The sequence below is a fragment of the Hemitrygon akajei genome, unplaced genomic scaffold (assembly GCF_048418815.1).
Source record: "Hemitrygon akajei unplaced genomic scaffold, sHemAka1.3 Scf000089, whole genome shotgun sequence".
In the NCBI taxonomy this organism is placed as follows: domain Eukaryota; kingdom Metazoa; phylum Chordata; class Chondrichthyes; order Myliobatiformes; family Dasyatidae; genus Hemitrygon; species Hemitrygon akajei.
This window is the reverse complement of record NW_027331975.1, coordinates 521,503-545,494: the sequence shown is the minus strand read 5'-3', so window position 1 is coordinate 545,494 and position 23,992 is coordinate 521,503. Positions and strand designations below refer to the sequence as shown.

Sequence of the window (23,992 nt, the reverse complement as noted above, 5' to 3'; positions counted from 1 at the left end):
TCTCACAGAATGAGCAGTTGAATGGCTTCTCCCCAGTGTGAACTCGCTGGTGTCTCTGTAGGTGTGATGACTCAGTGAATCCCTTCCCACATTCTGAGCAGGTGAATGGCTTCTCCCCAGTGTGAACTCGCTGATGATTCTGCAGACTGGATGACTGAGTGAATCCCTTCCTACAGACTGAGCAGGTGAACGGCTTCTCCCCAGTGTGAACAAGCTTGTGTCTCTGTAGCGTGGAAAAGTGAGTGAATCTCTACTCACAGACTGAGCAGGTGAACGGCTTCACCCCAGTGTGAACTCGCTGATGTGTCAGTAAGCGAGAAGATAAAGAGAATCCCTTCCCACAGTCCGAGCAGGTGAACGGCCGCTGCCCGGTGTGTACTCGCTGGTGAGCCATTAGGTCAGATGACCGAGTGAATCTCTTCCCACAGTCTGAGCAGGTGAACGGCTTCTCCCCAGTGTGAACTCGCTGGTGACTCTGCAGGTTGGATGCCTGAGTGAATCCCTTCCCACAGTCTGAGCAGGTGAACGGCCTCTCCCCAGTGTGAACTCGCTGGTGACTTTGTAGTTCAGACGACCAAGTGAATCCCTTCCCACAGTCCGAGCAGGTGAACTGCCTCTCTCTGGTGTGAACCCGCTGGTGTGCCATGAGGTCAGATGATGGAGTGAATCCTTTCCCAGAACTTCAGCAGATGACTAGCCTCTGCCCGGTGTTAATTGACTGATATGTCCAGAGGTGGGAAGACCAATTGAATCCCTTCCCACACACAGAACAGATGAATGGCCTTGCCCAGTGTGAACTCGCTGATGTACCTTCAGTTGAGATGACCGAGTGAATCCATTCCCACTGTCTGAGCAGGAAGGATATTTGATTGAATCCCTTGCTCTGCTTCTTAAATATCCAGACAGAGACAGCAAAACTCGCATGCCATGAGTGAGCTTTCTGGAGACAAATTCCTTCTCGTTTTGAACCTGTAAAAACATTTTCAAAATCCATCAATGGGTTTAGGACAACATTTCAGATGAGATTACATGAGTTGACAAGGTCTGATCTGGTATCACACTGTTACAGTGAGGTTCAACCCAAGTTGGACAGAGAAATCATCTCCTGACTGTGCAGAGTGCTGGTATCTGGAATGACCATCAATTCCCTGATGCTCTTCCTGTCTCTATAAGAATGGGGCATTTCTGCCATCTCCAATCTGTGCCTTGGCTCAGTTTTACTCTCTCAATTGGTATTATTCCCTGTTCCTGCTGAGCTGCATGGGTGCCTGGCCCCACAGTAACTGAAACAGTCTCACACAAATAGTCTCTTGACGTGCAGCTGGGATTTTCTTTTATGTATTATTAACTTAAAGTGCCACAGTTTTAATGCCATATAAAAAATTCCTGCTGAGATGAATGGTTGGTTCGCACAGCTGTTAAAAGGACTTATAGAGTGAATTTTTGTATTATTTTAGGTTCTTGTCACAGTCCAACACTGAAACAGGCTCTTTGGGCCATCTGTTTTGTGCTGAACTATTTAAACTGCCCACTCCCATACCCCTACCATCCAGGCACCTACACGAACCTCTTAAATGTTGAAATTGAGTTTGCATGCACCACTCGTGATGGCTGTTCATTCCACATCCGGATGACCGTCTGTGTGAAGAAGTTTCCCCTCATGTTCCCCTTAATGTTTCACCTTTCACCCTTAACCCATGGCTTCTGGTTGTAGTCACACACCATCTCAGTGGAGAAAGCCAGCTTGCAGTTACCTCCATCAAAATCAAGTCTCCCCCAAATCTCTAATTTTCCAAGGAATAAAGTCCTGACCTGTTCAATCTCTGCTTATAACCCAAGTCCTCCAGACCTGGCAACATCTTTGTGAATTTTCTCTGAACTCTTTCAACCTCTTTTACATCATTCCTGTAGGTTGGTGACTAAAACTGCACACAATACTCCAAATTAGGCCTCACCAATGTCTGCTACAAGTCAACATAACATCCACTTATTGTTGCCAGTACTTTCGTTCATGAAGCCCATTGGGCTGAAATCTTGCTTTCAATCACTATCTAACTGTGACACCACTTTCAGTGAATTAAGGACTTGTATTCCCAGGACTCTTTCTTCTACAACACTCCTCCATGCCCGACCAGTCACTCTGAAAGACCTCCCTTGGTAGGTCATACCAAAGTGCAACACCTCACACTTATCTGCATTAAATTCCATTTTCCATTTCTCAAACCATTTTCCCAGCTGATCCAGATCGCACTGCAAGCCATGATAGTCTTCCTCACTGTCCACTACACCACCAATCTTGGTGTCATCCACAAATTTGCTGATCCAGTTAACCACACTATCATCCAGATTACTGATATAGATGACAAACAACAACAGATAAAGCACTGATCCCTGTGGCAACCACTGGACACAGGCCTCCAGTCAGAGAGGCAACCATCTGCTACCACACTCTGGCTTCTCCCAAAGACCGTGTCTCATCCACTTTACTATCTCATCTTGAATGCTGAGTGACTGAACCTTCTTGACCAAACTCCCAATGAGACTTTGTCAAGTGCCTTCCTCAAGTCGATGTAAACAACATCCATTGCCTTGTCTTCATCCACTTTCTTGATAACTTCCTCAAGTAGCTCCATGAGATTGGTTAGACATGACCTACCATGCACAAAGCCATGCTGTCTATCCTTAATCAGTCCACATCGATCCAAATACTTATATATCCGGTTCCTGCACATATGTTCTAATAACTTTCCCACTACTGATGTCAAGCTCACTAACGTAACATTTTCTCATTTATCCTTAGAGCCCTTCTTGAACAGTGGAACAACATCGGCTGTCCTCCAATCCTCCAGTACCTCACCTGTCACTAAGGATTATTTAAATATCTCTGCTTGGACCCCGACAATTTCTGCACTTGTCTTCCACAGGGTCCTAGGGAACAACTTGTCAGGCCCTGGGGATTTATCCACACTAATTTGCCTTAAGACAGCAAACACCTCCACCTCTGTAATCTGTACAGGGTCCATGAAGTTGATGCTGCTTTGCCTCACTTCTATAGACTCTGTGTCCATCTCCTGAGTCAATACGGATGCTAAACTACTATTTAAAACCTCCCCCATCTATTTTGTCTCCTGTATAGATTACCATTCTGATCGTCCAGAGTGGGCATGTTTCTGTTCTGACCTTCTCCATGTTTCTGTGACAGAGAAGCTGGACAAACCTGACTGGAAGGGGAATCTGGTAGGAGTGACGATGGAGCAGCAATGGCTGGAGTTTCTGGGAGCAACTCAGGAGGTGAGTGATAGACACATCCCAAAGAAGTGGAAGCATTGGAAAGGCAGGAGGACACAACTGTGGCTGAAATGAGAAGCCAAAGCCAACATAAAAGCCAAAGAGAGGGCAAACAAAAGAGCAGAAACTATTGGGAAGCTTTTAAAAACCAAGAGAAGACAACTGAAAAAATTGTCCGATGAGCTCACAGTGTGGAATTATGATATTGTAGTCATTAATGAGTCTTGGTAGCACCCAACAGTCTGAGGCATTTAGAGGAACTAAATATCCAGGGCCTCAATATCTCTTGAAAACCAAGGTTCCCTGCACCAGTTACCTTTTAACTTTTAGTTTTGCAGGCACGTACAAACTCTACACCCGCAAAATTTCACTTCTGAAGAACTCCCACTCACCAAGTACACATTTGCCAGAAAACAGCCTGTCCCAATCCACATTTGTCAGATCCTTTCTGACGCCATCAAAATTGACCTCTGTCCAATTTAGAATCTCAACCTGTGGTCCAGATCTCTCTTTTTCCGTATTTACGTGGAATCTCATGGCATTATGATCACTATTTTGTGTCACCAGCCCCGGATCATTTCCTAACAGTTATTGCACACTTCTACATTGGGAATTCTACATCCCGATTAAGGGCACATTCGACAAACTCTACCCCAACGAGTCCTTTTACAGTATGGGACTCTCAGTCAATATATGGAAAATTAAAATCACTTAATATATCAACCTTTGTTTCTTGGCATAGTCTGCGATCACTAGAGAAAAAATTGTCCCTCTAAATTCCTCAGACTGTCGGCTGGAACGAAGTTCCGGTCATGGCTACAATGTCACAATATATGGTCCATACATACTGGTTGTGTGGTGAAAAAAAAACACAACAGTGCCTCTTTCACGTCAGAGCATTGAAAAGTTTGAAATGAGGATCTAAATCCTAAGAACTTTCAACAGGGTTACAATTGAGAGTATTGTGACTGGCTGTGTCACTGCCTGGTATGGGGCTGTACTTCCCTCAGTCGCAGGACTCTGCAGAGAGTGGTGCGGACATCCCAAAGCCAGGACCAGCTGGCTCCGGGACAGCTTCTTCCACTAAGCCTTCAGACTGATTAATTCATGCTGATACAACTGTATTTCTATGTTATGTTGACTGTCCTGTTGTACATACTATTTATTATAAATTACCATAAATTGCACATTGCACATTTAGTCAGAGACGTAATGCAAATATTTCTACTCCTCATGTATATGAAGGATATAAGTAATAAAGTCAATTCAATTCAATTCAATTCCATTCACCCCCTCCATTATTTGTTCTGTCATTCTGGCTCCCTCCCTGCCTGCAACTTTAGTTTAACTCCCCCACTAGCACTTGCAAGCCTTACCACTAGGATATTAATCCTCTTTTAGTTATGTTCCCCTAACTATCGAATCCCCTATCACACCTTTGACTTACCTCTGCCAGATAATTCCTCCCCCAACAGTTTCTAAAGTGGCCCACCTGTTGTTTTGTGGGATGGCCACAAGAGTACTCTGCGATGGATATTTAACCTCATTCCTCTTCCTGACTCTCAACCAGTTTAATGTGTCCTGCACCTTGGGTGTAACTCACCTCTCTTCATGTTGTATCTATCACCCCTTCCGACTCCCAGCTGAACTGGAATTCATCCATTTCAAGTTCCAGCTCCTTAAAGTGCAGGGTTGCAAGCTGCAGCTGGATGCGCATCTTGTAGGTGAGGGTATCAGGGACACTGGAGGTCTCCCCACCTTCCCACCAATGTCCCCTCTGATTTGTAATCACCAGTGTGCACAAAATCCTTGTGCTGTGCAAATTTTTGCCCAGTGACAACAATATGTACACACTGAATTTTATATAGAGAGGTATTTATTTCTACAGCTAGCAAATCACTGTTAATAAGCACTTTGATCTCCTCTGGGTTTCACCGACTTCATCCGCACTCTAACACAGCCTATGTAACAGGCCTGCAGCAGTAATGAGGGATTTTCTCGCCAATGCTTTTGCACACCATATATACATTGGTAGGCAAAAGTTTGGGCACCCCGGTCAAAATTTCTGTTATTCTGAATAGTTAACTGAGTGGAAGATGAACTGATCTCCAAAAGTCATAAAGTTAAAGATGAAACATTCTTTTCAACATTTTAAGCAAGATTAGTATATTATTTTTGTTTTTACAATTTTAGAGTGAGAAAAAAGGAAAGGAGCACCATGCAAAAGTATGGAAACCCCAAGAGATTTGAGCTGTCAGATAACTTTTACCAATTACCTTTTTAATTACCTTGTTAGGGCTATGGCTTGTTCACAAACTTCATTAGGAAAAGCCAGGTGTTGCAAATTTCAAAGCTTTATAAATACCCTGACTTCACAAACCTTGTCTCAACAATCAGCAGCCATGGGCTCCTCTAAGCCCCTGCCTAACTCTCTGAAAGTTAAAATACATGATGCCCACAAAGCAGGAGAAGGCTATAAGAACACAGCAAAGTGTTTTCAGGCAGCCGTTTCCTCAGTTCGTAATGTAATTAAGAAATGGCAGTTAACAGGAATGGTGGAGGTCAAGTTGAGGTCTAGAAGACCAAGAAATCCTTCCGAGAGAACTGCTCGTAGGATTGCTAGAAAGGGAAATCAAAACCCCCATTTGACTGCAAAAGGCCTTCAGGAATATTTAGCAGACTCTGAAGTGGTGGTGACACCTGCACAAATATGACCTTCATGGAAGAGTCATCAGAAGAAAACCTTTCCTGCATCCCCACCACAAAACTCAGCGTCAGAGGTTTGCAAAGGAACATCCAAACAAGCCTTATGCATTTTGGAAACAAGTCCTGTGGACTGATAAAGTTAAAAAAAGTACTTCTTGGCCGCAATGAGCAAAGGTATGTTTGGAGGAAAAAAGGTTCAGAATTTCATGAAAAGAACACCTCTCCAACTGTTAACCATGGGGATGGATCGATCATGCTTTGGGCTTGTGTTGCAGCCAGTGGCACGGGGAACGTTTCACAGTTAGAGGGAAAAATGAATTAAATTCAATACCAGCAAGTTCTGGAAGCAAACGTCACAGCATCTGTAAAAAAGCTGAAGATGAAAAGAGGATGGCTTCTACAACAGGATAATGATTGTAAACAGACCTCAAAATCCACAATGGACTCCCTCAGGAAGCGGAAGCTGAAGGTCTTGCCATGGCCCTCACAGTCCCCCGACCTAAACATCAACAAAAATCTGTGGATAGACCTCAAAAGAGCAGTGCATGCAAGACAGCCCAAGAATCTCACAGAACTAGAAGCCTTTTGCAAGGAAGAATGGGCAAAAATCCCCAAACAAGAATTGAAAGACTCTTAGCTGGCTACAGAAAGCATTTAGAAGCTAGGATACTTGCCAAACGGGTTGCTACTAAGTACTGACCATGCAGGGTGCCCAAACTTTTGCTTTGGGCCCTTTTCCTATTTTGTTATTTTGAAACTGTAAAAGAGGGAAATAAAAGAGTAATCTTGCTTAAAATATTAAAGAAATGTGTCATCTTTAACTTTTGCCTTTTGGAAATCAGGTCATCGTTTTACTCGCTTAGCTATTCACAGAAACAGAAATTTTGATTGGGGTGCCCAAACTTTTGCATATCACTGTATGCAATTTTCTTGCTAAATGGTGCTTTAAAAAGTTGGACTTCCAAATATCACTCCTCTTCTTCCCACTTGCAAATTATCCAGCAACTTTTGCATCACCACAATGCATACAGGTAACACCAGTTTCTGTATTTTACATAAATATTTCCCCTGAACCCTCCCTCAGGTGACTGACAATGATGAACTCGGTGATGACAATCCCAATGAATATGAAGGGAAGGGCAGTAGACGGTCTCAAAATCCACAATGGACTACCTCATGGGGCACATGCTGAAGGTTTTGCCATGGTCCTCACAGTCCCCCTGACCTAAACATCATCGAAAATCTGTGGATAGACCTCAAAAGAGCAGTGCATGCAAGACGGCCCAAGAATCTCACAGAACTAGAAGCCTTTTGCAAGGAAGAATGGGCAAAAATCCCCAAACAAGAATTGAAAGACTTTTAGCTGGCTACAGAAAGCATTTAGAAGCTGTGATACTTGCCAAAGGGGTTGTTATTAAGTAATGACCATGCAGGGTGCCCAAACTTTCGCTTTGTTTGCTTTCCCTTTTTTGTTATTTTGAAACTGTAAAAGATGGATATAAAAGAGTAATCTTGCTTAAAATATTAAAGAGTGTGACATCTTTAACATTTGCCTTTTGGAAATCAGGTCATTGTTTCACTCGCTTAGCTATTCACAGGAACAGAAATGTTGACCAGGGGTGCCCAAACTTTTGCATGTCACTGTATGCAATTTTCTTGTTGAATGATGCTTTAAAAAATCGGACTTCTAAATATCACTCCCCTTCTTCCCACTTGCAAATTACCCAGCAAATTTTGCATCACCATAATACACACAGGTACCAGTTTCTCTATTGTTCATAAATATTTCCTCTGAACCCTCCCCCAGGTGACTGACGGTGGTGAACTCCGTGATGGCAATGAATATGAAGGGAAGGGCAGTAGTTTGTCTCACTGGAGTCTGGCACATTTGTGATCTGAAAGCTACTTGCTGCCCAGGGCAAAGTTGTTTGATATCATTATGTACCTAGAGAGAATGGGCCAAAACATGTCCTCACGTGTAGAAAACTCCAGAACAAGAGCAGGCAGAACAAGCAACACACACAAAATGCCGGAGGAACTCAGCAGGCCGGGCAGCATCTATGGGAAAGTGTACTAATGCAGAGTTCCTCCGGCATTTTGTGTGTGTTGCTTGGATTTCCAGCAGCTGCAGATTTTCTTTTGCGGCGGTTGGATGCAGAACAAAGGTGATTTTCTCAACAGCTGATAGAAAGATTTTGTTCTCTTTTTCCGAGCACCTAATCCTTGCATTCAGATAGCTGGAGCTCAGCTCTGTCTGAGAGATCTATCTGCTCCGGTTCCCTGATTAGCCGGAAGCTCCCCGGGGCCCGTATACGGATCTTGGGGCTGAGAGATAGGATAAAGACCTGGCCTGTACCGAGTTTGCGGGCCACAGTCTCCGGTTCTCACAGCAATGGTCACTCAATTCGAGTCGAAAAAGTCCTTACCTTTCCGCTCCTCCCGACATTTTGTATACTGCGCGCATGCGTAGTTATCGGAGACGGCAGCAACACTGCGCCTGCGCATTTGATCGGTGCTTCAAACGACAGCGAAATTTTTCACGCGCGGCTTTATGGGTAATCATGGTGCCATTAAAATTTTCTGCAAGCACCTGTTCCATTTCCAGATCTCAGTTTTTTTTTGTGTGTAGAAAACTCAGTAGCTTTTTTAACGCAGAAAGCGGCTCCCATAATCGATACGCTCAATATCAACAGGCATTTCGTGTATCTAATGCCAAAGTACAATCCTCTTACAAATGCAGATGTGAAACAAAAGAGATTCTGCTTTTGCTGGAAATACAAAGACGCATACACACACAATACTGAAGGAGCTCTGCAGTTCAGGCTGCAACTAAGCAGAGGAGTACACAGTCTAGACATGCTGAAGGGGCTCGGATTAAATGCTGCCCATTTATTCCTCTCCACATTTGCTGACTGATCTGCTGATTACCTGCAATGCTTTGTAGAAATTAACCATTTTGTTTTTCAATTAACCAGTTTCCAAATGTTTCTCATCTTTCATTCATAGCCACATCCTGCTGGTCTGGTTCCTCTTCCTCCTCCTGCTCGTAACCTCCAGACCCCATCTCTTTCCGGAGCCCCAAAGCCCTGACTCAGGCTGGCAACACTTTGATTTCTGACTCTGCTCCATCGAAGATTCACTCGCTAGTCTGCTGTCAGACTTTAGAGGTGCATTGCAACAGCCTAGGTGTCTGAGGCACAGTCCTTTGAAATTAGTCAAAATGACCCAAAATTTGAAAAGAGCAGTGAAAAAGGTGTTTAACCACCTTAGTCCGGAGCCATGGGGAAGGTCAAATACTCAGCGAGCTCATCGTGTTAATTAGCCTGGGGAAAATCATGCAGGAAATTCATGCAGATGTACAAGATGATGAGAGGCATTGATCGTGTGAAAAGTCAGAGGCTTTTTTTCCCCCAGGGCTGAGCTGGCTAACATGTGGGGGGCATAGTTACGTACACAACGCTGGAAGAACTCAGCAGGTGAGGCAGCATCCGTGAGAAAGGAGTAGCCAAAGTTTCAGGCCGAGACCCTTCATCAGGAATGGGGGGAAAGAGAGGGCCGAAGGCCAGTAAAGAGGTGCCTGGTGGAAAACCAATCAGAGAAAAGATAAAGGGGGAGGGGATAAGCATGAAAAGGGGTGAGGGCATCGTTAAGGTGCTTGGAAGCAGTTCAAGGGAGGGGTCACAGATAGTGATGGGTGTGTGGACTGCCCTGCCAGCGACGGTGGTACAGACGGGTACAATAGAGTCTTTTAAGATAATCTTAGAGAGGTACATGGAGCTTAGGAAAATAGAGGTTTCTGTGGTAGGGTAATTCCAGGCATTTTCTAGAGTAGCTTACATGGAATGAACAACATTGTGGGCCGAAGGGCCTGTAATTTCTGCAGATTTCTCTGATTCTAAGAAATTCAAGGGATACCTCTTCTCCCACGGAGCCGTGACAAGTTGTAACAGGGAGAGTGAGAGATAAATTTTAAAATACTGATATGGAACACAAACATGAGCAGGGAGCAGATGGACCGAGAGGCCTCTCTAGTGTACATTGTGAGTTTGGCAGTGACAGTAAGTAGCTGCGACATGGGATTTGATACAAACTGATTTATCGTTCACAGATCCACAATATTAAACACCAGTCCAGTTTAAGGCTAACATCAGCAGAACAGACTCCTCCAATGCTCAGTGACCAGGGTTCAGTCCTGGGTGCGATGAGCAGCCGCAAGAACAGCAGAATCTGACAGTAACAGTCCCTCATGAACCTGCAGCTGCCTTCAGTCACCGTGATGGTGAAACATTTAACACGGAGCTGATTTGAACTTCCTCCCTGATGTGAAGTTGCTGGTGTTGCAGCAGCTGGGATGATTGAGTAAAACTCTTTGCTCACTCCGGACAGAAATGTGGCCTCTATTTATTGTGAACTCACCGGAGCACCACAAGGTGGGTTAACTGAATGAGTCTCTTCGCACACACGGAGCAAGTGAACGGCCGTTTCCCAGTGCAAAGCTGTAGGTCACGGTCTTCGGTCTCGGCCCGAAATGTTCACTGTTCGTTTTCACCGATGCTGCCCAGCCTGCTGAGTTCCTCCAGAATTTTGTACGTGTTGCTTTGCCCACAGCATCTGCAGTGTACTTTGTGTTCAAGCTCTGGTGAACTGAGAGATACAGCGGATCAAACGTGCTGTTGTGTTTGTGATTCCCATACACAAATCCTTTGAATTTTGTACAGTGTTAAAGGTTTATAAAGCACGTCAGTGGGTGAAGGACAACATTTCAACTGAAATTATTTTAGTCGCCATGGTGCCTACTGATAAAAACAGGGTCACAGCTCAAAACAATTTGGAGGAACAAAACTTCATCTTCTAACTGGCTACAGTTCCGGTATCAGGCAGAGTATCAAACCCTCTGCTTCCCTCTCTGAATCAAAATGGATAATTTCTCCCCTTCATCAGTCTGTGACTTGGCTCAGTTTGTCTGTCTCTTTCGCATTCTGAGCATGCGCCACACACACACACTGAGATCACATTTTATTTACACGGCTGTGACTAGAGACTTTCTGATTATTATGTCCCTCCCGGCATTTGACGGTGGTAAACTCAGAGTCAGCAATGGTATTGATCCTCAGGAGTAGATGATTAGGCTTTTTCGTTGGAGATCGATAAACTGCCGGTAGTGTGTGTCTGGATGAGTGGGTCGTTTTCAGACTGGAAGGAGGTAGCGTTTGGAGTACCCAGAGATCAGTCCCTGACCACAGTTGTTCACAGTTTAATGTCCTGGCGGAGGCAGCGAGCTGTGAGATGTCCCAGTCTGCTGGTGACGCAGAAAGAGTGGAGTTGGGGGAGGGGAGGCTATTCACGGGCAATTTCGTAGCTTTGCAATTAGTACATAGTGCACTGTGGGGCTGCAGTGGCGGGTTCCAATCTGCTAATTACATTTGCTGACGGCATTACATTGATCCGCCGGATCCCAAATAATAACGAGGCAGCCTACAGAGAAGAAGTCATCACCCCGACACAGTGGTGTCAAGAAAACAACCTCTCCCTCATTGTGACAAAAACAAAGGAGCTGGTTGTGGATTACAGGAGGAATGGAGACAGGGACCAAATTCAACATTTCCAAGTCTGTTATTGATACAAAATGCACATTTCAATATTGTTCATGACACAATGTTCTTTAAATATTGTTAATGACATAAAACATATTTATGGATTGTTACTGACAGAGAATCGTATAACTTGTGTTCCGTGTGTTATCTGAATGTACTTGCCTGTGATGCTGCCACAAGTCAGTGTTTCTCTGTACCTGTACCTTCCCGTACTTGGCAATAAATTCAACAGGACCTGTGAAATCTCAGTGAGATTTGATTAGCGATGATCACCTTGGCAGCTCGGTAGGTCGAATATATGAGACAGTACACTGTTAAATGCAAAACCCTGAACAGTGTCGATGATCAGAGGGATCTTAGACTCCGATTTCATCGCTCCTTGAGAGAGACTGCACAGATTGATCGGGTAGTTAAGAAGGCAATGGCATGGTTGTCTTTATTAGTTGAAGCATTGAGTTCAAAAGTCGGGAAGTTGTGTTGAGGCTGTTACGATCCGGCGGTCGTACTGTGACTGTTTCTTTAAGAGCGCCGGCGTGAGGAGGCGGGACTATGACGTCAGTCACAGGCTGACAGCGCTGACTGTGGACTGAACCATAAGAGAGAGAGCGATCTGCAGATAGGCAGTCGGCCAGTCTAAAGAGAGAGAGAGAGAGAGAGAGAGAGACTGGAAAAGCTGATCGCTTCAGTTAGTCGCAGCTGAGGCTTGGAACTCTCCTATGCCCACAAGAGTTGGTTGATCATCGGGACACGGAACCACAACGAATGTGTGTGGCTGTCACTTCGTATAATCCATAGGAGTGGATTGTGGAATATTTTGTGTTAACCCTTGCCTGGGTATGTTGTGTGGTAACCCCTGGAAGACGGTATTCCTGTGACAGGTCACTTGCGCTGATAACTCGTATCTGGACGGATTCAACGGAAAAGACCTTCGTCGACGGTTATTTTGAAGTAACGGCCGTTTCTGTACGTTTCACCCTGGATTACAAATATCTCTCCTGCTATTTATTCCGTGGATTACTGAACTTCCTACTTTACCATCTCAAGACTCGAAGCTTTGTTCCCTCAGGCTCGATAGTCTGTGAATTATATTGACACATATATACACATAACACTGTTAACTTTCTTTTATTTCGTTGTTACTATATTATAAAGTATGATGAAGACCATGGAGCGGCTGATAATACAGAATCTGAGGCCACAAACCAGGCACGCCCAGGATCCTCTTCAGTTTGCGTATAAGGAGAAGGTGGGAGTGGAGGATGCTATCACGTATTTGCTGCACAAATCACTCTCTCACCTAGAGGGGGTCAGTTGTGCTGTGAGGATTACATTCCTTGACTTCTCTAGTGCCTTTAACACCATCCAGCCCAAGATCTTAAGGCACAAACTAACGGAGATGGGAGTAGACTCTCACATGGTGGATTGGATAGTGGACTACTTGACAGATAGACCTCAGTATGTGCGGTTGGGAGACTGTAGGTCTGACACGGTGGTCAGCAGCACAGGGGCGCCGCAGGGAACCGTACTCTCTCCGGTCCTGTTCACCCTGTACACATCAGACTTCCAATATAACTCGGAGTCCTGCCATGTGCAGAAGTTCGCTGATGACACGGCCATAGTGGGGTGTGTCAGGAATGGACAGGAGGAGGAGTATAGGAAGCTGATACAGGACTTTGTGATATTGTGCAACTCAAACTACCTGCGTCTCAATATCACCAAGACCAAGGAGATGGTGGTGGACTTTAGGAGATCTAGGCCTCATATGGAGCCAGTGATCATTAATGGAGAATGTGTGGAGCAGGTTAAGACCTACAAGTATCTGGGAGTACAGTTAGACGAGTAGCTAGACTGGACTGCCAACACAGATGCCTTGTGCAGGAAGGCACAGAGTCGACTGTACTTCCTAAGAAGGTTGGCGTCATTCAATGTCTGTAGTGAGATGCTGAAGATGTTCTATAGGTCAGTTGTGGAGAGCGCCCTCTTCTTTGTGGTGGCGTGTTGGGAAGGAAGCATTAAGAAGAGGGACGCCTCACGTCTTAATAAGCTGGTAAGGAAGGCGGGCTCTGTCGTGAGCAAAGTACTGGAGAGTTTAACATCGGTAGCTGAGCGAAGGGCGCTGAGTAGGCTACGGTCAATTATGGATAACTCTGAACATCCTCTACATAGCACCATCCAGAGACAGAGAAGCAGTTTCAGCGACAGGTTACTATCGATGCAATGCTCCTCAGACAGGATGAAGAGGTCAGTACTCCCCAATGCCATTAGGCTTTACAATTCTACCGCCAGGACTTAAGAACTTTTTAAAAGCTATTATTAATGCTTTTTGAGATAGTGATTTAGATGCATATCATATTTTTTACTGAGTTAAGTATTGTATGTAATTAGTTTTGCTACAACAAGTGTATGGGACATTGGAAAAAAATGTTGAATTTCCCCATGGGGATGAATAAAGTATCTATCTATCTATCTATCTATCTATCTATCTATCTATCTATCTATCTATCTATCTATCTATCTATCTATCTATCTATAAATAGATACTAATAAAGAGAGTGGTGTTAAGATCAAAACCAGATATCCAGTGTGAACTCTATTGCTGCTGGTTCGTTTCTAAAACGTTACAGTTCGTAACACAGTTATATAAGACTAGTTCGACCACATCTGGAGTGTTTCATACAGTTCTGGTCGCCCCCATTCTCGGAAGGATGTCGGGGCTTTGGAGAGGGCACAGAAGAGGTTTACCTGGACACTGCCTGGTTTAGAGGGCATGAGCTATAACGAGAGGCTGGACAAACGTGTTGTTTTCTCCAGAGCGGCGCAGGCTGGGTTGAGACTGGATGGACGTTTATCAGTTTACGAGAGGAATAGATAGAGTGGACAGACGATATATTTTTCATGGAATAAAAATACATTTTAATGAAATGTCTAATACATTTAAGGTGAGAGGAGATGTGAGCGGCAATTTTGCTTCTTTCCGCAGAGTAGTGGGTAGCTGGACGTCTGTCTGGGGTGGGAGACCAAAGCGGCCACGTGATCCCGTTTCCTGTTCACGTTTCTCTGCAGATCTGCAGCATCTGCGGGTCACTGCTCTACGTGTACCTGTAGCTTCATCTTTCCCCGTTCAGACAAGGCAGTGAGATCCGGATCTGTCACATCCTCTCGTTGTGGTGGACAATATGGATTTTTTTTCCGGCAAAACTTTCAGCATGTTTCATTTCACTGTTTTTATCTGCTGATGTGCTGTCAATGTTTCTGGGTGTCTGACCCATTTATGTGAGAATTTAGAATTTTGTATTTATCTGCGCTTCTCATAAATCTCTATAGTTCATTTAAGCTTCACTCCACTACTTCCAAAGCAACAACCCAGTCAGTCAAATAGTCGACACAATTAAAATAGTTTATTACTTCTTTTTTAATGTTGTACTATTTATATAATTTAACTATGTGATATTTATATTCTTATATTAAATCACAATTGTTAAAATCTATGGTTATGAATTAGGTTCTGATGCTGCCGCGTGGACAACGAATTTCATGACACATGCCGGTGCTATTAAACCTGATTCTGATATTGATATGGGAGACCCACCACCGGTCACCTGATCCCAGTTACCGCAGATCGTAATGAGAGATTTGAAGCGTTTTCTATTCCTTTGCATTCCTCAGAAATGACAACAGTTCAGCTTCCTTCTGAGGTTCCAGCAGAAGCTCAGTCTGTCTAATATTTCCACAGAATTAAAATGGGGAATTTGTTTATTCTTATTACGTACTGAGCTATAGTGAAAATCTTGCCTGACGTACCATCCACACAGATCGATACATTGCAACAGTACATTGAGCTGATATACGACAGAACAATTTCTGTAACAAAGTATTGTGGCTGCAGAGAAAGTGCAGTGCAGATAGACATATGGTGCAGGGTCACGTCGAGTTACATTGTGAGGACAAGTCCATTTTATCATTCATTTTGCCTATAACTGCAGACAGGAAGCCGTCCTTCAGCCTGGTGTTACGCACCTTAAGGCTTTTGTATCTCTTCCCCAATGGGGGAGCGGGTTTGCAGCAAGAATGTCCAGGTTATGAGCTTCTTTGTGTACATGGCCTGCTTTTCCGAGGGAGGGGAAGTGCAGGAAGAGTCCATGGAGGGGAGGCTTGTTTCTCTGATGTTCTCTGCTCTCCAAAGTTCTCTGCAGTTCCTTGCAGTCATGGGCAGAGCAGTAGCCATACGAAGGCGTAAAGTATCGACAAGGAGCTCAGAGACCTCGGCCTTCACCCTACCTTGTGTAGCTGGATCCTGGACTTGCTGTCAGATCGCCAGCAGGTGGTAAGAGTGTGCTCTATCTCCTCTGTCTCTCTGACACTCAGCACACATAACCCACAGGGGTGTCTCTTTTACCCCTTCTTTACTCTCTGTGCACCCATGACTTGTGTTGCCACCCACAGCTCCAATCTGCTAATTAAATTTGCTGACAGCAGTACATTGATTGGCCTAATCTCAAATAAGAAATTTCAATCAATCAAATGCCTCCTGACAAGGCTCGGTCCAAACAAACTTTTCACTCTTCTTCAGGAGATTACTCAGAGGACGAACGATAGCAGCAAAGTTCTTACAGAACTTACGGTAATATCCATCCATTCCCAGAAACCTTCTAAGAGCCTTCGTAGCAGTCAGAATAGGAACTTGAGAAATTGCCTGGACTTTTGCCCGAACAGGAATCAACTTGCTTTGACCTACAACATCGCCAAGACAGGTCACAGTGGCATGGCCGTATTCACTCTTAGCTAAGTTAACTGTAGGGCTGGCCTGGGAAAGCCTATCAAACAGCTTTTCTGCTGCAGAGATATGCTCTTTCCAAGTGTCACTCCCTGTGATTAAGTCATCAATATAGGCATCTGTGTTCTAACCCTCGAATTACAGAATCAATCATTCTCCGGAATGTTCCTGGAGCATTTTTCATTCCAAATAGCAAAACATTGTATTCATACAACTCAGAAGGTGTCACAAATGCAGAAATTTCTTTACCTCTGTCTGTCAATGGAACACACCAATACCCTTTCAACAGATCAATCTTTGTAAGAAATTAGTTTTTCCAACTTTATCGATGCAATCATCTACCCTAGGGATAGGATAGGCATCTGTTTTTGTTACTGCATTCGCCTTCCTATAATCAGTGCAAAATCTAACACTCCATTAGGTTTGGGCACAATAACGCAGGGTGAGCTCCAGTCTGATGCTAAAGGAGTAATAATACCACTTTCTAGCATATATTCAATTTCTTGCTCAGCCAATTTACACTTTTCTACGTTCATGCGATATGGGTGTTGTTTAATCGGTTTGGCTTGACCGATATCTACATCATGTACTGAGACTGTGGTTTGCTTGGGAACATCGGGAAATAAATCTTTAAACTTCAGAATTAATTCCTTCAGCTGTTGTTGTTGCTTTGGCTGCAGATGAGCCAACTTGTTATCAATGTTTTCTAGAACAACTGAGTTCATTAGCCTAACTGGGACCACGTTTGGCTTGTGAAAAGTCTCAGACGAGTCAATTGTTTCATTCTCAGGGTTGCCAGATTCAGATGTTTTGACAACAACACTCACAGATGGTGCCTGCTTGTCAAAATAAGGCTTTATCATATTTTTGTGTACGACCTGTGTTAGTTTACATCGGTCGGGTGTTTTCATAACATAATTCAGATCATTAATTTGAGAGACTATTTCATACCGTCTATTGAATTTCACCTGAGCTGGATTCATAAGCATTGGAGATAAGGCAAGCAGCTTATCCCGCACCTGATATTCTTTTTCGCGGGCTCACTTATCAAACCAACAGTTCCTTTTGTTTTGAGAAATCTTTAAGTTTTGTTTCGCTAGACTACAGACGGTGTAGTTTATTCTTGAACTTCTAAACATAGTCTAACAAGTTAACATGTACATCCCCATCTATCCACTGTTCCTTTAACAAGGTCAAAAGTCCCCTCACTCTATGACCAAACACAAGTTTAAATGGACTAAAGCCCAGTGATTCCTGTACTGAATCACTTACTGCGAAAAAAAGCAAATATATTCCTTCATCCCAATCTTTTCCTTTTTCAACACAGTATGTCTTAATCATTGTTCTGAGGGCAGAATAGAATTTATCTAAAGCCCCTTGTGATTCCGGATGGTATGCAGACGATGAAATTTGTTTAGCTCCCAGTTCATAAACTACCAGCTGGAATAATCCAGATGTAAAATTACTTCCTTGACCAGACTGGATTTCTTTAGGCAAACCAAATAAAGTAAAAAAATACTTGGTAAGAGTCTTCACCAGAGTTTAATATTTCTTTAATATTTCTAAGAGTTATTACCGCTGGGAATCTGGATGCAGTACACATAATAGTTAGCAGATACTGATGGCCAGCTTCAGTCTTTGGCAATGGGCCAACACAATCCACTATAAATTTTGAAGAGGGTTCACTGAATGCAGGTATAGGCCGGAGTGGGGCCACTGGGGTGACCTGCTGGGGTTTACCCACAACTTGGCAAATGTGTCAGGGCTCTTCAAAAGGTCACAACATCTTCCCTCAAATTAGGCCAATAAAATTATTTCATAATCCTGTTTACAGCTTTATTCACTCCAAAATGTCGACATAAGGGCATACTATGGGCCAAAGTTAAAATTTCAGCCCTATAAACTTTAGGAACTACAGCTTGATGAACAATTGCCCATTCCTCACTCGCTGGTATAGCAGGTGGCCTCCACTTCCTCATTAACACTCCATCCTCGAGATAATACCCTACTGGCACTTTCTTAATCTCATCATCTGAGAGAGCTGTTTCTTTTAAAGCTTGGGGTCTTGGTTCTGTTCTGCTATAAACTCCTTCCTGGACAGGGAGAAGGCTATCTCATCAGACTCACTACCTGAATCCTGATGAAACAATGAAGGCAGAAAGTCCCTGACAGGTCATCATAACCGGAATCCCGATTTTGGCTATCATCGGTATCAGAATCATGCTGCACAGAACTGTCTGCGTCGGCAGACTTTTTAGCCATACATTGAGTTACTGCGCAGGAAGGATAAATGTTAAAATCCATCTGTGGGTCGTCAGTGGTTGGCTTAGTTGTCAACAGCACTGCAGGAACAACTTTACCATCTGCCAGGCCATTCCCTAACAGCAAAGTCACATCTCCCACCGGTAAACTGGAGCATAATCCGATTTTAACAGGTCCCAAAACCAACGCTGACTGTAAAGTTACCTTGCACAACGGCATGGAAACCACACCGCCCCCAATGCCTTTAGTAAGATTTACCTCACCAGTGTCAGTCTCATCACCAAACTTTAGAACGCTCTCTAATATAAGTGACTGAGAAGCCTCAGTATCTCGAAGAATCTTCACTGGTACCGGGGTTGACCCTTCCTTTACTAATACAAACCCATCTGACATAAAATGATCGAATCCCTTCTTAACTCGGTCAGACCTCTCAGTCCTTAACTGAGACTCAACAGAATGTTCAGCATCCTGTGGGTTTATAGGTGCTTCAATATACTGATCACAGGTATTTGGGACTGCCTCCTCTTCCTTTTTCTTCTTCAGGTCAAAACAATTAGCCATCATATGACCAGCTTTCTTACAATAGTAACAAGTAAGACCAAAATATTTCTCCTTCAACTGTTTCCCTTCATCCTTACTCTTGTCACTAGTCCCAGCTTTAATTTCTGGTTTACCCTGGTTATCCCTGCTACTCTTTTGGAAACTTTTATTTGGGATAAACGTAACCTTATGAGTTAATGCAAACTCATCTGCTAATCTAGCAGACTCCTGCAAAGTGGCAGCATCGTTTTCATCTAAATACATCTTTATGTCATCAGGGACACACCTTTTGAATTCTTCAATTAAAACCAACTTTCTCAAGCTGTTAAAATCATCATTCACATTTTTACATGTGCACCAGTGGGTAATACACACAAACTTCTCTTAAGCAAATTCCATATAAGTCTGGTTCACAAATTTCCTCAAACTTCTAAACTTTTGCCTGTATGATTCTGGGACCAACTCGTAAGCTTTGAGCACAGCCTGTTTCACGATGTCATAATCAGCTGCTTCATCAACTGTCAAAGCAGAATAGGCTTGCTAAGCCTTCCCCTTAATTACACTTTGTAAGAGAATAGGCCGATTTTTTTTGATTTGTTAAGAGGAGTTGAGGTTTCTTGATTATATTTATAACAGCGTAACATTCTACTTCAAGTCAAGTCACTGTTATTGACATTTCGACCATAACTGCTGGCAAAGTACATAGTGAAAATGAGACAACGTTTTTCAGGACCATGGGGTTACATGACACAGTAAAAAAAAACTTATCTGATTTTCACAATATATATTTGTTTTGCTGTTTATACATCTTTCGTATTATCTGTTTGCTAAAACCTCATCTGATTTGTATTTTTTATTGGAAAATCAATAAAAAGATTGAAAAATGAATGAAATGAGAATAGGCCCACCTTCTTTTGGCCACTTTAAACTCTGAGCAACCTTCTCAAAACGCTAAAAGTATCTAACAACCTCTGCCTAGTCAAACGCAGGTACCAATTTAACTTCCCGACTGGCCTCAAACTTATCACCAGAGTACCTTTCCTGCAATCTTTCTATCCTTTCCAGCTCGAGCAGCCTCTGTCTTTCTGCTTCCTCGCTCTGTTTTTCTGCCTCTCTACCTTCAAATTGCCTCTGTCTTACTGTAGCTTCCATCTTCAATTTTTCAAATTTCTACGGGAGCTCAAGATCACGAGGTTTACTTTCAGGAAACACCTCCAAATCCTCCACTTTAAACACACGCTCAGATACATAATGTGCAGCTATTACAGTCTGCATCTGTGCCCTCATTATTGTCGATTTCACCTAAGTAAGTTTTAACCTTCTAGCAAGGCTCAACAACTCAATCCTTCTGGCGTCCTCTAGTACCTCAGAGGTTGGCGTTTCCACAATCCTATCAGCATCAGCTGCTGATTTTCCACACACAAATAAATCAAATGGGATTTCCCCAATGGAATTGATAATAAATCAATCAATACGCCCCAAATGTGTTCATATTTCGGATGCAGGCCCCAATTTTATTACGAACCATAACGCTTTAGAAACAAACCAGCAGAAATAGAGTTCACACTGGAGTCTGGTTTTTATGTAAAAACCACTCTCTTTATTAGCATCTACTTATTATATAGAAATCTGAGCAAGATAAACAAAAGTTAACAGAGTAATGTGTATATATGTGTGTAAATGTAACTCCCAAACTATTGAGATTAGGGGAATCGAGGCTGGGAGTCTTCAGATGGTAAAGTTTGAAAGTTCAGTTCATAGGTGATGAGAGAGATGTTTGTAATCCAGGCTAAATGTCGAGAGAAGGCAATTATGCCGAATTCCACAGGTTCCACGGTGGTAAAACGAGAGAACAGTCGCTGTAGATTTTATCCGTCGTTCCAAATCCACATACAAATTATCACCGAAAGTGACTTGTCACAAGAGGTATTGTCTTCGTGAATTACCACACCACACCCAGGCAAGGGTTAACACATCAGTGGTCTTCACAGGATACCCCAAATCAGATCCACTCCTATGGATCAAACGAGGTGACCACCATACATTCGATGTACTTTATGATGAATCGATAATTAACCCACCCTTGTGGGCATAGGAAAGTCACAAATAGTGACCCTTGGCGACTAGTTCCTTTGTTTCAGCTGTTCCATTTCTCCTCCTTCGTTTCTGGCTGACTCTGAGTGTCTGTGTCCTCGGTTAAAACTAAACAAACTGCGAGTCAGACTGATTCGCCTTCTTAATCTCTCTCTCTCTCTCTCTCTCTCTCTCTCTCTCTCTCTCTCTCTCTCTCTCTCTCTCTCTCTCTCTCTCTCTCTCTCTCTCTCTCTCTCTCTGTCTCATAAAATAACAGTCCACCGCAAACGAAACCTAGGGATACTTAACAACGACTACTCCCCATTGTGAACTGACTGATGAGCCAGCAGTTGGGATGACTGAATGAATCCGTTCCCATATTCTTAGCAGCTGAACGGCCTCTCCCCAGTGTGAACTCGCTGATGACTCTGAAGGCTGGATGACTGAATGAATCCCTTCCCACAGACTGAGCAGGTGAATGGCCTCTCCCCAGTGTGAACTCGCTGATGTCTCTGTAGGTGGGATGTCTGAGTGAATCTCTTCCCACATTCTGAGCAGGTGAACGGCTTCTCCCCAGTGTGAACTCGCTGATGACTCTGTAGGTGGGATGACTCACTGAAACTCTTCCCACATTCTGAGCAGGTGAATGGCCTCAACCCAGTGTGAACTCGCTGATGTCTCTGTAGGCTGGATGACTGAGTGAATCCCTTCCCACAGTCCGAGCAAGTGAATGGCCTCTCCCCAGTGTGAACTCGCTGATGTCTCTGTAGGTGGGATGACTGAGTGAATCCCTTCCCACATTCTGAGCAGGTGAATGGCTTCTTCCCAGTGTGAACTCGATGATGTACCAGTAAGTTGAATGACTTAGTGAATCTCTTACCACAGACGGAGCAGGTGAATGGCTTCTCCCCAGTGTGAACTCGCTGGTGACTCTGTAGGCGGGATGACTGAGTGAATCTCTTCCCACAGACTGAGCAGGTGAACGGCTTCTCCCCAGTGTGAACTCGCTGATGACGCTGTAGGTTGGATGACTCAGTGAATCTCTTCCCACAGACGGAGCAGGTGAATGGCCTCTCCCCGGTGTGAACTCGCTGATGACTCTGTAGTTGGGATGACTCAGCGAATCTCTTCCCACATTCTGAGCAGGTGAACGGCTTCTCACCAGTGTGAGCTCGATGATGTACCAGTAAGTTGGATGACTTAGTGAATCTCTTCCCACAGATGGAGCATGTGAACGGCTTCTCGCCAGTGTGAACTCGTTGGTGTGTCTGTAGGTTGCATGACAGAGTGAATCTCTTCCCACATTCTGAGCAGGTGAACGGCCTCTCTCCAGTGTGAACTCGCTGATGAATCTTTAGGGTGGATGACCGATTGAACCCCTTCCCACAGACGGAGCAGGTGAACGGCTTCTCCCCAGTGTGAACTCGCTGGTGTCTCTGTAGATGGGATGCGTGAGTGAATCCCTTCCCACATTCTGAGCAGGTGAACGGCTTCTCCCCATTGTGAACTCGCTGATGACTCAGTAGGTGGGATAGTTGTGTGAATCCCTTCCCACATTCTGAGCAGGTGAACGGCTTCTCCCTAGTGTGAACTCGGTGATGACGCTGTAGGTTGGATGACTGAGTGAATCTCTTCCCACAGACTAAGCAGGTGAACGGCTTCTCCCCAGTGTGAACTCGCTGATGTCTCTGCAGTTTGTATGAAAGAGTGAATCTCTTCCCACAGTCTGAGCAGATGAACGGCCTTGCACCAGTGTGAACTCGCTGATGACGCTGTAGGTTGGATGACTGAGTGAATCCCTTCCCACAAGCCGAGCAGGTGAATGGCCTCTCCCCAGTGTGAACTCGCTGATGACTCACTAGGGTGGATGAGTGAGTGAATCTCTTCCCACAGTCCGAGCAGGTGAACGGCTTCTCCCCAGTGTGAACTCGCTGATGACTCTCTAGTTTTGATGACTGAGTGAATCCCTTCCCACAGACTGAGCAGATGATCGGCTTCTCCCCAGTGTGAACTGACTGGTGTGTCAGTAGGTGTGATGACAAAGTCAATCCCTTCCCACAGTCTAAGCAGGTGAATGGCCGCTCGCCAGCGTCAGTTGACTGATGTCTCAGTAGGGGAGTTGATTTAGTGAATACCTTCCCACTGACCGAGCAGGTGAACGGCTGCTCTCCAGAGTGAACTCGCTGGAGAGCCATTAGGTGAGATGACCGAGTAAATCGTTCCCCAAAAATTCAGCAGATGACCAGCCTCTGCCCAATTGAAACTGACTAGTGTGTCCACAGGTGGGATGACCGACTGAATCCCCTCTCACACACAGAGCAGGTGAATGTCCTTGCCCAGTGTGAATTTGCTGATGTAGCTTCAATTGAGGTGACCGAGTGAATCCATTCCCGCTGAGTGAGCAGGTGAACGGTCTTTCTCCTGTGGAAAATGACGGGCGTGCCAGTTGGTCAGATGACCGAATGAATCCCTCCCCACAGTCTGAGCAGGAAGGACGGTCGACTCCACTTTATAAATATCTAGATAGAGACAGCAAAATTGGCGTGCCGTGTTTGAGATTCCTGGAGACAAATTCTTCTCGTTTTTAACCTGTAAAAAGATTTACAAAATCCATCAATGGGTGTAGAACAACATTTCAGATGAGATCACTTTAGTTGCCAAGGTGTGATCTGTCATCACACTGTTACAGTGAGGATCAGCCCAAGTTGGACAGAGAAATCATCTCCTGACTGGGCACAGTGCTGGTATCTGGAAT

General features: G+C 44.2%; 1 protein-coding gene across 1 annotated transcript; it reads right to left on the bottom strand.

Moving 5' to 3' along the window:
* Positions 1 to 21,515: 21,515 nt before the first annotated feature.
* Positions 21,516 to 23,432, bottom strand: LOC140722784 (uncharacterized). Its single transcript, XM_073037453.1, has one exon. It carries the CDS (start codon positions 23,430 to 23,432, stop codon positions 21,621 to 21,623), a length of 1,812 nt encoding a protein of 603 aa, XP_072893554.1. The 3' UTR covers positions 21,516 to 21,620.
* Positions 23,433 to 23,992: the final 560 nt, after the last annotated feature.